The 17,071-nt window shown below is 39.5% G+C and overlaps 1 protein-coding gene across 1 annotated transcript in view; it reads right to left on the bottom strand.

The window, feature by feature from the left end:
- ABI3BP (ABI family member 3 binding protein) overlaps positions 1–17,071 on the bottom strand; it is a 1,978,933-nt gene that overhangs the window by 685,217 nt on the left and 1,276,645 nt on the right. Inside the window, exons 50-53 of the mRNA XM_085622401.1 lie at positions 16,823–16,900; positions 16,445–16,519; positions 15,406–15,477; positions 7,270–7,344 (exon numbers count right to left, since the gene is read on the bottom strand). Coding sequence (XP_085478527.1) covers positions 7,270–7,344; positions 15,406–15,477; positions 16,445–16,519; positions 16,823–16,900 — 300 coding nt within the window. The remainder of the gene's footprint in view (positions 1–7,269; positions 7,345–15,405; positions 15,478–16,444; positions 16,520–16,822; positions 16,901–17,071) is intronic.

Raw genomic sequence — 17,071 nt, 5'->3', positions numbered from 1 at the left:
CCATTTTCTTCTGGGCCCAGAGTATGCATGGCAACCAAAGAGAACATGACCAATCAATTTGATTGGGGCAGAGCAACAGAGATAGCCTTTGTTCTGGGCAGCATTGCATGACCATAAGTTTGTAAGTGAGTTCAGGGGTAGAGAGCCGTGCCTGAATTGAACTTACATTTTTCTATCAGCCGGCAACAGAATAAGATCAAGGTAACCTTCCAAGGTACATGATAGTTTAAAATCCAGAAATTCCTCAGTTAGTCTACCCTGATTGATGCCCCTGGCTTCGTTCTGTGCTACCCAATACATTACTTTTATTTGTTTCTTTGTGCGCATTTCTGGGCAATTGATACCATTCCCCTTTACCCCAATGTTATTATGTAGGTTTCTAATATTCCTGATCCAGCCTATTTTCTTGGATGTTTCAGGGAACAAACTTCATCAAAAGCTAGGGCATAAGGGGACAGTTCAGGGGTCAAGACTAATCTCTGCCAAAATAGGAGCAGGCGAAGTTTTACTAGGTCTTTAACAGATTTAACACCCATATCTAATTTGAGAGGACAAAGTGAAACTATGTTTCTAAGGAACTTATTCTCAGTCACTGTTAGGTTGTTCACTTTTTCAAATCCCCACAGCTCAGCTCCATAAAGGGTGCTGCGCACAGCCTTGCTTTAGTGGATCTCCAGGGCTGGTGCAACCGATTTTGTGTAAGAACAACAATGTTCCTTCCTTAGGGCCCCAATTACCTGTGTGAACTTTAGGTTTGCCTTAATTAAATGTTGTTTGCAGAACATACCTTCTGATAATTTAATGCCCAGGTATTCAAACAACTCACTCTCTCGAAGGGGATGTTATTTAGAGTTAGGCACCCTTTAAATGTTTTGTGTGGGTTCAACATCAAGAGTTTTGTTTATGAAGTGTTTATTAAGGCCTCTCTCATCACAGATGCCCTTGAATTGATTTAGCAAAATTTGGAGCCCCCAAGGTGTTTTAGAAAGAGGGTGTCATCTGCAAAGAGGAGTGTTGCGATTTTCTCATTCCCTAGGGATGGCACATCCGCTGGTGTTTTAGCTAGGAAGTCAACCACTTGGTTCATATATAGAGAAAATAAAGTTGGGGCCAAGACACAGCCCTACCGGACCCGATAGCGGATTTTGATGGGATCAGTGACTTGGCCCTGTCCACCCCATCTCACCCTAGCGTAATTGTCTACGTGAAGGCGTACAACTAGTGAAAAGATTTCTAAGGGCATCCCCAAGTCCTTCTGAACCAGCCAAAGCTTGTTCTGAGGCACAAGGTCAAATGCTGACTTCAGGTCTATAAAAGCTACATATAGACTCCCCTTGCTCAATATCACCACTTTCCAGTAAAGAAGGAAAAAACTAAAAACCTGATCAATTGTTCCTGTTTTTAGTCAGAAACCTGCTTCTAGTGGGGACAGTATGATGTTTTCGGCCATCCAATCCTGTATCCTTACTAGAAGGGAGCGACAAAATACTTTCTGAATGCAATCAGTTAGGCTGATAGGCCTATAATTAGATGGCTTGCCCCTGTCACCCTTGTCAAAAATGGAAATGACTTCCGCTCCCTTCCATGAGTCAGGAATTGGGGCTTCCCCACCAATGGCATTAGAGAGTGCCATTATTTACACTGACCAGTTGTCTTTATCAAAATGAAATAGGTCTTTTGGAATCACATCAGGTCCAGGAGCTTTGGCTGATACAATGGCCTCAATAGAAGCCAAGATTTCCACCTTGGAGAAAGAAATCCTTGCTGCAAGTGGAGATAGATCAGAGAAATATACCCCTATAGAAGGGGAAGTAGTGCTGGTATATAGAGCGCCAGAGTACTCTTTCCAGATATTATCCGCAATGTTATTGGCTAGCGGGGGGAATGTTAAATACATATTGGTGGCTCTTGGAAGATAAATGAGAATTTTAATATTCTGACAAGAGGTGAGGAATAATTGTGACTAATGTGAATTCTTGTTGGTATCACAGAATTTCTGGATGAGGTCATGCTCAAAGTGAACTTTGAACCAACTGTGAGTATATTGCCATGTTCCAGAGCATACAAAGTTGTTGAAAGTCTAATACTGTCATAAATGCATGCATTTCAGGAGAATTAAAGTGTTTTCTGATGCATGCAAATTACCTCTGGTTCTTATTTGACTGTTCATAAATAGTAAGTTCATTTGTAAATCTCTTGTGTGCCTCATACGCATCTAGTGTCCAATTAACACAGCGGAAATCCTAGAGACCACCTATTACCTGGTGTAGACTCTATACCTAATTTTACAATGCAATGCCACTGCCACCAGAAAGTGACCTTTAGGTATGAAGACTAATGAACTGGTAGAAGAAAGTCGTAAATTTCCTTCACAATTGGTCTGGCTCCCCAAAGAAGGTAATAGTTTTCACTGCTGTGTTTGCTAGGCTCAATTCATGTTGCTCTGCTGGCCAAACAATGAACATATTTTATTATTATTTTTAACAACAAGATGGACACACCATCTGAAACAAAGCTGAAAATGAAGCCAGGGAACTTGGATGATGGCCATTTACCAGACAGGAAACTGAAGTGTTTTATTGAGAAAAGAATGGAGAAGATGTCTTTTGTATGAGTTGTCAGAAATGAGACCCTTTGGTGGTAGCCCCCCAAACCATTTGCCTTCACCCCTCACGTTTTGCTGAGCTTGTTTTTGTTGGCTTTTGGACTGTGCACTTTACCACTGATAACCAGTGCTAAAGCGCTTGTGCTCTTTCGTCTAAACATGGTAAAGATGGCTTACACCAAATTGGCACATTTAATTTACTTCTATGTCCCTAGTAAAGTAGTACTACCTGTACCCAGGACCTGTAAATTAAATGCTACTTGTGGGCCTGAAGCACTTATTGTGCATCCACTTAAGCAGCCTGTCTCAGGCCTGCCATTGCTGCCCATGAGTGCAGTTTTAAACTGCCATTTCGGCCTGGCAAAATAAACCTTTTACCAGGCCTAAAACTACCTTTTAATACATATAATTCACCCCTAAAGCAATCCCTAAACAGTCCATAGGGCAAGATACGTTTTATTTAAAATGTTGGGCATGTACTTTTAAGTCTTACCTGTTCTGGTACTGAAAAACTTCTCAATTATTTTTTCACTACTGTGAGGCCTACCTGTCCCATAGGATAAAATTGGGTTACCTTATATTATATTAGTGATAACGTTTGAGTGGGAGCAAGAGGAATGTCATATTTGTGTTTTAGGAATTGCAATTTAAACCCTCTTTAATGGTAAAGTTGAATTTTAAGTCACAATTCCGAAAAATGTCACTTTTTGGAAGTTGACATTTTCTTGTCCTAACCATTTGGTGCCTACACTCTGCATCCCGGGTCACATGACAAGGTGTAGCTGGCAGTTAGCCTTTGTGTATTCCTCCCAGACAGTTTCACAATAGAGGGTCATGGTTATGTACACTCCTGGACCTGTGGATACTACAGAAGAAGGATGTCCTGCTGCCCTACTGCTTGAGGTATGCCCTGATTGTTGAGAAGGAAGACTGGACCTGCACTCTTCATCCAAGGTTAAAGTGACTCCAAGGGTCAGTAGACTGACCTCTTCTTCTGAGACACAGGGCACAACACGTTTAGAGGCCTCTCTGCAACTGTCAGTTGATCTGCTGCAACTGGACATGCCTAAGCCATGCTGGCCTCTGCTGGAGTGAGCTCCTAATCCGAAGAAGAGCATCCCAGGTCTTGGACACTTGGTCTGGCATCAGTTGAGTTCCTCCACAAAGAAGAAATCCTGACATTTTGGGCTCTTCATGACAACAAATTGGCCCGTTCATGCTTAGATCACAAACACAAAGCTCTGGTGAACCGGACCCTTTGTGCTACAGCAACCTGTGGTGACTGCCAACAATAACTATCCGCCTTGCGCAACAGGATCTTCATGCTACAACGATGACCGTTCGTGACACTCTCCGTGCTCCTGGCAGCCTCCTCCACCCTGAGCGGAACTCTTCACCCTGGACTTTAGAAGGAAACTTTTTCAGCGGGAATAACCTGGTCCATAAATACGACCTGCACTCCATTGCGGTCGGCCTGAACTGTCATTCTCACACAACCAGATAACCGCGATCATCGCTTTGGCTTTTAGGTACTATACTTATCTGAAATCTTTGAAATTGCATACCTCCAGTTCTACTGACTGGATATTTGTAATTTTGATGTCAAATAATTTATTTTATTTTACACAATTTTACAAAATTGGTGTGGGAGGTTTCTTGTATTGTGTTTTCACTTTATTATTGTTTGTGTGCTGCAGAAATAATTTACACATTTCCTCTAAATTAAGTCTGACTGCTTTTGTTCCAAGCTACCAGAGGATTAAGCACAGGTTGCTAATTTAGTGGCTTATTGTTGTACTGCCTGTCAAGGATTGTCGTTGCTGCTTTGGTAGGGTTTCATCCCCCCCCCCTTAACCAACTAACCAATTTCTCACAGTAGTACTCAAAAAAGCAAGAGTTTCAACGTTTTTAGCAAAAAGCACATTCTGGTCACAGTTAATAACCTTAATTTGAAAGGATGTACAATGAGAAAATAGTTAAATGTGCTGATTGAGACATTAATGTTTTCTATTCTTTAACTGATTGTAATAAATTATTTATACGCCGAAATGCCTATTTTCTTCTACCTTGGGTTGACTCACTGCACACTGGAGAAAAAGTTTATCGCTTTTTGGTGCTCTGAGGTGATAGAATGTGTTGTTGCAAAATAAATATGGTAGATAAGTAATTAAGTGAGTGAGGTATGTGTTACAAAATGTCAGCAAATAGTAAAAATAGTACCTGTACAACAAAGAAGAAAATATCAATAGCATCCTTATGGTTTTGTGCTCCATTCACTTGGAAAAGACTAACACGTGTTAAGAAATACCAGATTTACATGAAATTTAATTTAACCCAAGATTGCTTAGTATCACCAGAAACATGATCACACATAGATCACCAGGCAATAATAACCTGGATGCCCATGTACAATGTACAATATACAAGCTAACATGCAAGCTGTGATGAAATTGCAAGGTGTAAATGATGATCTAGATTTAACATAGAATCAGACTGTGTCATTAGCAAAAGAAGAAAGGAAAACATGGCTACTCCTGGTGTCATGTCCCTAAATGGTTCTCACTATATAAGAATAGGCATGGGGGAGGAGGTGATATAACAATCAGAGCTGCTGACTTTGGAACTGGGGAGCTGGGTTTGAGTCTCGGCGTCGGCTAGAAATCCTGTGATTCGGGGCAAATCCCTTAATCCCCCTGTGCCTACATAAAATAAATGTGTCCTTGAATAATGTTACTGATGTACTTTTTAAGCTCTCCAACACCTTCGGGTCGAGTTTGCGCTATATTCAAATTGAAACAAAAAGAGGGGCAAAAGCCATTTTACCCAGCAACGCCATTATCTCCAGGCTTCAATCAAAACACGTTAAAAAACATAAATGCCCGTGATAATTTATGAAGATGAATGAGGTTATGGAAGAAATAGTTGTGGCAGAAAATTATATTTTGGAATGAAGCATAATATATTGGCTGGGGAAAATCTTAAATTCCTTACCCAGTTTTGAGTCTGGATGCCCAGCAGATGTAATAGTTTTTTCCTCGGTTGCTTTATATCTTTGAGGAGAGGAGTTGGCCTAACGGCAAGGGCAGTCGACCTCCAATCTGGGGAACCGGGTTCAAGTCTTGGCAAGGACGCACAACATCCAGTGATTCTGGGCAAATCACTTAATCTCCCCATGTCTAACCAAAAAATTAATGTGTTCTCATGTAACGCAACTTGTGCTCATGTAGAGCGCTCCGATACCTTTGGGTCAAGTTCGCGCTATATAAAAAAACTCTGTAAATCTTTCTGTTGGCAAAATTATTAAGAAAATAAAAGTAATATTAAAAAAATGAGATGCAGGAAATGTCTGAAAGAAAGCTGTGAATGAAGGTCGACAAGCTCAATGATGACCATTCAACAGACTGGAACAAGAAAAGTTTGATTCAAAGAAGAGTGGAGAAAATGATTTGTACTATGTGTCCTCCAAATAGCAAGGGTTTCCATTTTTATAGGAAGATGTAGATTATGGCTGAAGCCAGTAAGCTCACTATGAATGAATAGACAGGTGCTTAAATAATGTTAGGAAATTACTCTTTCACTGGGTTATATGTTTTAGCCTTTGCCGACTCTCCCTGCTCAGATGAAATATAGGTTACCACCATTGTAATTCTATGGTAATTGCATGTGTTTCTGCTCGAAGAAATGTCTTAATGAGCAGGAGTTAGGTATGATATTTGAATTTGGGCTAGTTGAAAAAAGAGAGCAGTATAATGTGTCTTTTGTATAATAATCTACAATGTTCATGCCAACATGAAAGCTTTGACAGGTCACTAATGAAGACTTTACAAAAGATGAGTGTTGCGTAGCCTTTGCACCAAGCAAGGGGGCACAAGGGCAATGAAACACTAAAGTTTCATCAATCCATTCAAGGCCAGCTTGCGTGGCCCTGCTTGGCTTGATAAATCTGAATTAACACAAGGCAGCGCTAATAGCTGCCCCCTGGAGGCATTTCATGGGTGGAGCAGCTGTGTTCTCAAGCAGCCACCCATGGATGTTGGCACATTCGCCGATTTACCACTAGTGGTAGATCAGGGAATGCATCAAAATGCTATGCCGCCCCAGAGGAGGCGCAACGAGGAGAAACATCTTTATTTCTCCTCATTGTGTCTCCTTCTACATCTGCTGCATTCTGCAGCACAATCAGAAAGAGGAAAATGCCTGAGGTGTGCCTTCCTGCATAAAAACAACTCTGCTTACAACTACAACACAGGCACCCTTGTATCATGATGCAAGGGTGCATGTGTTGGCGCATAAATACTACAGATGATTTTTATATCCACACTAAAAAATATGCAAACAAATTCATACACAATTATATCCAATGATGCTACTACCACCAAGGATCTGTTACTAGTAAAATATTTGATTTACAATGTAATAACAATCCAATAACCAGCAACCTCTTCTATCACTCATTGCTTGTTTTTGACACTGGATAGCGCTCAACTGCCTTTTTGGCTACCTTTGGGTTATGCAAATAGTACATACATAGAATAGAATCTCCAAAGCAGTAGTGGTAAGTAAATCATTTCAGGGTGAAAGAAGTTAAAAAACAATCATGGTGACAGATGACATTTTGGAATAATGAAAAAAATATTGGAAGAGGAAAATCTGAGTTTCTTTACCCAGTTTTAAGTCTGTCCGCTCATGGGAGGTAGCTGTTTTCATTGTTGTTTTTTCTTGGGTCATTTGTTTTTTCTCTGTTAGGAAAAGAGGGCACTCATTAAAATGTTCTTCAATCAAGACTTCATGTGCCGGCTAGATGCAAAATTGTAAACAAAGCTAGTTGGGTTGTATGGTGTTCCCTTTACTGGACGCCAGAAAGAAAGCCCTAATTCTAAGAGAATTGAAGAGAATGCCTTGATGCATTTTGCTTTCCCAGAAAGAAAGAACAGCATTATCTTTAGCAATTGGTGCATTCTTTTACCATCTAAAAAGGTCAATATGACCATATTAGGATTGGTGATGGAGTAATAGTTTAGAATGAGACTCTATTGAATAAATAGTGTTAGAAAATTAATTCTTATCTACTGAAAACCTTTTTTACCGTTCGTTGTCTCTGGCTGCTTGGTTGTGATAAATGGTATATCTTTGAGATGTTCTGTGGTCCTTGAATGTTTTTGTGTTAGAAGAAAACTGTAAAAGTGAGACATCTATTTGTTGTGCTTCCAGCCCCCATTCTCCACTGTATTGTGCATGCCTTCTGTTACCAAACTCTTCTCCCCCTCCTCCTGCTTTGTGACTTCTGTGCGATTTCTTCTATGCCCTGTTTACTGCCTGCTCTATTCTTCTCATGCCTCTCTGCATCCAATTACTCCTGTGAATTTCCTTCTGCACCCTGCTGTCAGAAGTTCGGTTCTTCCTCTTTCCTCATTCAATGGCCCTTTAAGCAGTTTGTGACTACAACTGACATGGAATTTATCAAAAGACATCTCTCACTTATGTAGGAAACATGGGGGTGTATTAAACAGCAATAATACAGTAAATTAGTGGAATTTAAATTGTCTTAGATAACATAATAATTTCCTGAAGAACATGATAGTACTCATAGCGCCAAGCTGTGCTTATATGTGGAAATGAATGGAGATTCTCCCAAAAAGAAAAAGGGAAGACATTTTGTTAAAGAGATTCCTTGTAACTATCAAAGTATTTCAGAATTAATTCAGGTGGGAAGACATCCATGAGCCCACTGTAAAAATATCTGCACACAAGGGAACTTACAAAGAAGCAGCATCAAAAAACTTTAAATGATCAGTGCAGTTCATTAAGGTTATTGTGCTTTTTGCTATACACAAATAGACAACGCGCTTCTCTTCTAGGCGATGTTCTACAATGAATTGCTATCGCTTTGGAAATAAATAACTGCATTTCACATCTACAATCCCAACATACTTATCCCAACATTTCCAAGTGGCAAACTGCGTTTGTAGATTGCGACTTGCATTTGCAGTCTCTGAGCTTATAATTTTTTTAAATTGCAGGCTATGTGATGGCAAAAGTCTTAGTACATCAGGTCCTTAGAGGTAAGGATCTAGCTTCTTGAAGTTATATCATAAGTATAAAATATGAAGAGCAGTTGCAGTATCGTTATTAACGTTATAGAGCCAAAACACTATGGTCGAATAGACTTAACACCATATTGCAAGATGCCATTAGTTTTAATAAAAGTGCTGTACATATTTTATTTGTGACAAAACTATTTTTTCCAAATTGGACTTCAATCCAAAAGGATTTTTAGTGCACGATCCTTAAATGTATTTTGATATTAAGGAATTTCTACACTTCAGAGTTAGATTAGAAGGTTGAAAGCCTGCAGTGATGTTTTAGCTTCGAACCCTGGGGAAACATGAGGGGTTCTAATGTGATTTTCTGCCATCCTCCATACCCTAAATTGTAATAGACTGTCTCCACTGTTTGAGTAATTTCACTTTAATCCTGAAGATGGAGTGATGGTGGATGGTTCCCCCAAATCTACATTTACAACATGTGATGAGGAGAGAAATAAAGCCAGATGCCTATCAATTTCTATTGCATCTTCAGCCCATCTGACAGCAGCTGCCTTTCCCTAATCCCCAGTCAATAATAATATACCTGCCCATGTACAGGATACAGTATAAATGCCAACTTCAAAGCAGTGAAAGAGTAACAATGGTAAAAGAGAAGTGTCTTATCAGGACAGGAAGCAAGAAATTCAAAATTAAAGAATTTGTTGAAATAAAGTTTGTATTACATAGCCTGTAACTGCACAAAATAAAGGATTAGGCAAATAGTGGTGGACATATTTATTAATCAGTGGTACGACTACTGCTACCAGACCTCTCTAACCAGTAGAGCAGTGGAATTTCAGAAGAATTAGAGGGACATGAAGTATTTCATGGTGAAAGAAAGTATGGAAATACTTGTGATGGCAGATAATATTTTGGAAAACTAAAAATAAAATTGACTGAGAAAAAATAATACACCTATTACCCAGTTTTGAGCTATAATGCGCTGGGAAGTCAATTGTTTTAAGTTTTGGTAATCCTGTGTAACTCGAAAAGTTTCTGTTAGAAAGAAGGTTGATCAGTGTAAATGACCTTTGTTGAAAATGTGTAGTTAATGCCAGAAAAAGACTGAACGAAAGGTAGGCATTTAGGATGATGCATCCTTTACTACACTCCAGAAACAAGAGCATGATTAAAAGAAAAAAGGATGAAAAATAAAACAATATATATTGTTTGTTTATAATAATGCGTGCTGCTAGAGTAGGTCATTGCAACAGCACAACACTATCACATGTACATCCACAATCCACACATACGCTTTGAGACTCTGCTGAGTTTCTTGAATCCCTCTTTACGAGAAGCTCAGCTTTGATTGATTCTTGGTTTATTGAGCTAATTTAGATTCTGAAGCTTTATGCTTTATGATTTCTCTCGATTTAAAGAACACCTTATGGGTCTATTGTCTTACACAATTTTTCCCTTCTCATCTCTAGAATAGGAATATTTCCTTTCTGGAATGTGCTTGATGTATTTCATTATGATTTATTGGTTGACTAACATTGATGATCAATTTCTGTTCAAATTAATTTGTGACTTTGAATAAAGATGATTTTCTAAAATTTTAACAACAAACCCCTTTGACTCATAACAAATTCTGTTTATTGGCTGTGATAGTTTAGAACTGTAATAATTTATTGTGATGTACAGCTCTTAGGCCAGCTCTTGGTCCATTGGCCTAAGAAAGCGGGGATTAGCTCTGCTGATCGTAAACCGAGACTTGTATTCAAATAAATCCTCATTAAATAGAAATAAAAGATGCTAATTCTTGATGTATGCTCACTTGAGCTCTCAGAGCCTTGAATATATGGATGTACTTACCCATCTCCTTAATCGGGTGAATTCATTTAGTCAAAATGAACATCCACCCCAAAATACTGTAACTTTTTTGTTCACAACCCTTTTATGTTTCTCAGAGGTATTTTAAAATGCTAGATTCCATAATCAGAAGATATGGAAGGGGAAGAAAGCAGAGATTCTTAAAAACTCAAAAGTCTCAATAAATTCATGGCGGATGGGCATTTCCTGATTTGCGCTTTTACTATCGGGCCAGTATGGCCAATCCTATCCATATGCATTAAGATTTCTACCTTGAGAACTGGCTACATGCTGTTTCATTTTGAAGGATAAGGATACCAGCCGTACTATATTTAAAAGCAGAGAATTTTTTTAAAGAGTCAGACTTGAGACCATATCAGCTTTTGAAGAGATTTGGAGCAATATGAGGAGGTTCCTGAAAAATCCATCTTTTCATGCCTTTACACAGCTGCTAGACAATCCAGATCGACCCGAATGCTTTGCCTCCTACGTTGGCACCTGGGGAAACTCAGGAATTAAGCGGTTAGGTGATTTGATGGATGAATTTGGGTTAAAAACATCTTCAGATTTACAGGCAGAATTCTCCATACCCTGTAGGGACTTTTTTAAATACTTACAGATCCAAACTTTTTCTAATCGAGCAGGGATAATAACATAGCAATCCAGCTGGCCGAATCCGACTTTGCACGACTGATTTTTGACAAGTCTCTATTTAGTATTTCGGGAAAGTGTAGTTGTTTTATCCAGTCTCTTTCTAATGACCTGGGAATATGGGCTGATGAATGGATTCTTACAATAGGTGAGGAGGTCACGGAGCTAGACCTCATTAATTCTTGTGCAATTTTGCAAGGTTATAACCATAGTTCACTTTAACATGTGTGGATGCCTATGCGCGCACAAAGGCTTCCTCCAGTATGCACACACACTTGCAAAGTGCGCACGACACCAAGAGTAACCCCGGGCGTAGTGCTCCGCTTCACCCACAGAGTGTACGTAGCGCTGCCTGCTTCGCGGTTTACGAAGTAGGCGTAGCAGGCAGCGCTACGCACACGCCAGGGCGAAGCAGAGCTGCCTGCCGCCTGCCGCCCGCCGCCCGCCGCCCGCCTCCCTCCCGCCCTCCTTTTAAAATAAGGTAAACTATGATAAAAAAAATAGGATAAAATGCCTTACCTGCAGCACGGCGTCCCGGGGCTCCCTCTTCCTCGTTGACGGCAACTTCTTTTCACAAATGCGCATGCACAGACGCCCACGCATGCGCATTTCTCGCGAGAAATGCGCATGCGTGGGAGTCCACGCATGCACATTTGTGAAAAGAAGTTGCCGTCAACGAGGAAGAGGGAGCCCCGGGGCGCCGCGCTGCAGGTTAGGCATTTTAGCTTATTTTTTATCATAGTCTAACTTATTTTAAAAGGAGGGCGGGCGGGCGGGCGGCGCGTTGTGGGGCTACGCAGAGTGCGCGAGTGTGCGTAGATTTGGCCACACTACGCGATGCTCCATGTAGCCCCACTACGCCCAGGATGCTCAGCCACATACATAGGCAAAGTGCAAGAAGCAGTGGGGGCACTTTTGAAAGACCAGACTGAAGAGCAGCTATTCTGCCATGGGCACGCTGGATGTGCTACAGATTACAGAGCTCACAGCTTCTACAATTGCTACGTGCTCTGATCATGTCACAAGCCTGTAAAATATTGCAGAAGCGGTGTGCTGCAACGGTAGTGAGCCGACTTTGGAACGCGGGAGCCGGGTTCGTATCCAAGCAAGGAAAAATATATTTCTTTTGTTCGGCCCCGTGAAAAGCTTCTGAAATTACATCATACTATATAGTGATTTCCATCCAGCGGGTCTGTCTTTAACCTAATGTCTCTGGGTGAGAGGCTGCGATCACGCTCTAATTTGAGGGCTTTCAGAAAAGTAAACCCAGGGGTAGCTGGTCCTACTAAAAGGCTTGTATTATGATATAGCTAACCCAAACTGCCTTCTGCACTTACAACGTTCTCTGCTCTTTCATTGAGACTGAGGGGGAAGAGTGGCAGTGTTAAGTCCCAAGAGAAAATGTTTCCAAGCTGTCCATTTTCAACACACTGTGACTCTGCGCAAATCCCTTAATCTCACCACATCTTAAAAATAAATCTTATTGAGTCTTTGTGTAATGCAACTGGTACTCAGGCAAAGTGCTTCAGTGCCAAGTACGTGCCATATTAAACTCAAAAGACCTAGCAACATTTGGGGGCAGAACGCAGGAATTAAAGTATTGTAGACAACATATATTTATTGATTGTAGTGGAACTGGCCTGCATTTCATCCACAGAAATGTAGCTTCCCCTACTATGTGATACACTCTTTCATGTTTAAAACCACTCACTTTTAATAAAAAGTTTTCAAATATTTTGGATGTATTAAAGGGAAACACTTCTACATATTAAAGAAATACACTTCTTGAATATTGAATGCAAATTTACCATATTCTAACATAATGTTTGTTGAATATTTTACATTTCAAATATTTTAAAGGGTCAGCTCATACAAATAAGAGGGCAGCCCTTTACATATGGTGCTGTTAGAATTTGCAGCGTTAGGTGAATGAATTACTCTGTTGGGCTTTTTTCCAGTGGGTGCTGATCTTAGAATCGCATGCACTTCTTTATGCCAATTCACCATGAACCCACTACCTAAACCTCATTGATGTGCAAACTCAGAAATTGGTGGTCAAGGCGGGACAACAGAAACATGGTGCAGTCACAAGGAATGGAGTCATGCAAACCAGAGTTTGGCTGTCAACTTATACATTTACTTTTTTAAAACTCTGCAGCAAAGAAATGGCAATGAAGGCAAATGTGACAGAAAATCTGTTCTGGTTTAAATGATTGCAAAGACTGCATTTTAAAATATCTTATGGGGTTTAGAAACCCTCTGCAGAGATCTTTGTGTACCCAGGAAATTGTAGGGGATAATTGTAATGGTCAGATAACTCTGGTGGTTAATGCAGTTGCTGGAGAGATTTGTGTTTTGTCTAGTTCAAGTTGTGACTCATAATGCTGCATTTAGGGTTAATGGATCTCCTGCAAAGCACATTGCGTAACATGCAAATCATAAATTTTAATTTGTTGTGTAGACAGGTAAGTGGGTTACTACTTTTGACACATATCCATTATTACTTGCAGTATATAAATTGCAAACCTAATGTAGCACAGCTATGAAGAAGCCTCAACAAGTCTCTAGTAAACTGCAAGGCATGGGTTTAGAACCTTATTGTTTTCTTTCTCAATCTGTTGTATAGTGCTGCTAAAAAGGATTCCTTTGCGTAGTAATACATTTTTATGAATACAGACAGCCCCAGCACCATTACATTTTAAATCCATACTTTTTGTTTCTCCCAGCTATGCACTCTTAACATATGCGTACCTTCCTAGAGTACATACAAGTAGCTTATATAGGAATGGTAAATAAAGTCAAAAACCTGCCTTAAATGTTTCTTTTAAGTACTTGACTTGTAAAGTGATACATGTGTGCCATGGTTTACCTTCCATTGTGTTGGAATCTAGGTATTTAGCTCCAGGTTGCTCCAGCCTGGATCATTCTTGAACAAAAGTAGGGCTTTTGGCCCTTTGAATGAGGCCTTTGTTTTGGACCATCTGAAACTGTAATTAAGAAATCCCCTTCACTGCCTGCAGATTCCTGCTTAGAACTGAAAGCAGACAACCTGTGGGCCCTGCTCAATGTGTTTGGTAAGTTGTGAATTACACTGGAAACCTTTTTTTAGCATATTTCACTTGGTCCAGCCCGGATCCCGGTTTAAGCTCAATAATAACTGCTTCATTCTTCTAACTGCTTGCATCAACCCTGCTGTTCAGGTAATACTCATAATGGTAGCACCTTCTGTGTCCTGTCCTGTCATTTTCTAAATCTGGGGTGTAGGTCCTCAATAAACAATTCAGCTCACGAGGCTGCGTATGTACATTGAAAAACTGTCTCAAGACCTTATTAAATAGAGCTATATATGTGTGTAATGCACCTGTTTCACACGCATTGTAAACAAAGGTTTGGAGTGGTGAATGCCGCAGATTTATATTGCTAAGTGAAGCACTCAAATGCATGACCAGTTGCTTAGTGCACATAGCCTTGGTTGCAGCTCACAGAGATCTTGAACTGCCGCACGCAGATGAAAAAAGGTAGAGGGAACATTGGTTATAACTCCTACTAGACTGAGAGGTCAGACCTACTGTACATTGTTCGATTTCTATATCAGCCCTTCCAAACTGAGTAAACGGTATTAGAGACCGTGCAGCTGCCCGCACTGCTCTGCTGGAGCGGCTGACAATGTTCGTATGTTTGTTACAAGTCCTATACTGGGCCTCGGTACAGCGGCATATATCTTTTGCACAATTTTCCTGATATGACACTTACTCCAAAAATGATATTATTGGCCATAGGAAATACTGATTGGGTCTTTTATGCTTTGCCTATTGTTAGGTTAAATATTGCAAAGAATTGGAAATCTGCTTTTATGCCAAAATATGGTGGAAAGAGGTAATGGAGGCGTACCAACTGGAATGTCAGATAGCGAAAGTTAGAGTATCTATGGTGAAATTGTATCACATTTGGGAGAATGAAAGAGATTATCTAGTGTTAGACTAGAGATTATTGCTTATGTTGCCTACGTTGTTTGTCAATTGTTTAAGAATCTAATTAAATATTTAGAATTGTGTTTGATCTAATAATGAATTATGTTCTCCTGGTTTATTTAAACTGCTGTAATATTTTATTTTTATCTTCTCACTGCTTGTATATCAATAATAAAAAAACAGTTGAAACAAATCCTTGCTTCAGCACCACTGAAACCATAAAGTAACCTTTAGGAATGAAGAATGATGTACTAGTTGAAGAAAGTCTTAGATTTGTTACCCAATTGGTCTGGCTCCCCAGTGGATGTAATAGTTTTCACTTTTGTAGTTCCTTGGCTCGCTTCATGGTGTTCTGTAGGTCAACAAATCATAGTATTATTTTAAAAAAATGATGGAGACAATGACTGAAAGAAAGATGCAAATGAAGCCAGGGAAGCTGGATGATGACAGGTCATCAGACTGAAAATTGAAGACATTAGTTGAAAGAAGAATGGAAAAAAGATGGTTTGTTGTATGAATGGTCCTCAATAAAGAAAGCGTTTCCATATGTTTAGCAAGAAGCATATTCCAGTCGCAACCAGTAAGCTCAATACGATAAGATGGATGCACAAGGAGAAAATAGTGAAATGTTCAGAAAGATACATCCTTGTTTCCTATTCTTTCACTGATGTTATCATATTATTTATCCAATAAAATGCCTATTTTCTTTTACCATGGATCAATTCTCTCTGCTGACAGAAAATAGTAAATGAGCAATTGTTTGCTGTGAGATTTATGTGCTGGATAGTATCAGAAATGTATAAAATTAGGGCTGGTACAAAAAATAATGAATGATTCATGGCTAATAATGTTTGTGTTAAGTAGTAGCAAAATTACATTAAATTGAATTTACCCACAAACATGAGGGCACACAGAATAACCTCCCTGCCAAATGAAAAATATATGTGTCACAAAAGCTGTGAAAGTGCAATGATGATGAAATTTCAAGGTGTTAATCACGAACCAAATTTAATGCAGAACCGCACTGTGTTATCAGCAAAGGAAGAGCTAGAAGTACATGGCTACTCTTAGTCTCATGTCCCCAAATGCTCCCCACTATACGAATAGGCAAACAAGAGCAGACACCATTTTACTGTTCAATGCCACTACCACTAGGCTTCATTGTCTAGAAGAACAGTCAAATCACATTAACATTAATGAGAATTCAACCTTATTAAGATCAATGAGGTTATAGAAGAACTAGTAGTGACAGAAAATTATGTTTTGGAAGGAATGACCCTAATGTATTGGCGACGTAAACATTTAGAGTCTATCTTTACCCAAATATGCTTCCGGCTGATCAGTGGAGGTAACAGTTTTCTCTGTTGTTGTTTCATGGCTCACATCATGTCTTTCTGTTGGCAAAATTGTTAAAGAATGAAGGCAATATGTTTAAAAAGTAAATGGAGACAATGTCAGAAAGAAAGCTGTGAATGATGATATTTCATCTGAGTGGAACAAGAAGAGTTTGATTCAAAGAAGAGTGGAAAATATGATTGGTACTATAGTTCCCCCCAAAATCATGAGTTTCACCATTTTGAGCTAGATATACATTATGGTGGAAGCCAGTAAGCTCAGTATGAATGGATAGCCAGACAGATAATAGTATAATGCCGATAAAAAGTTTAGGAAATTGCTGATCTAATGTCATTTTTTACCCTCTGTCGAATCTTGCTGCTCAGCTGAGGTATAGGTTGCCTCCGTTTGGGATTCTGTGGTGATTGGATGTGTTTCTGCTGGAGGAAATGTTTTTAATAAGCAGGAGTTATAAAGCATCTGAAAGCCATAAAGAATAGCGTGGGTGCAAAGAAGAATATTTCATTATTAACTTCCTGATGTTTTTGCAGTTAAGCTACATGAAAAGTGCTAACATCATATGTGAAGAAGGTTACCAAGATGCACTGACT

Source organism: Triturus cristatus, chromosome 8, assembly GCF_964204655.1.
Source record: "Triturus cristatus chromosome 8, aTriCri1.1, whole genome shotgun sequence".
NCBI lineage: Eukaryota > Metazoa > Chordata > Amphibia > Caudata > Salamandridae > Triturus > Triturus cristatus.
Note: the sequence above shows the minus strand (reverse complement) of the source record. Positions and strands in the feature narration are given on the sequence as shown.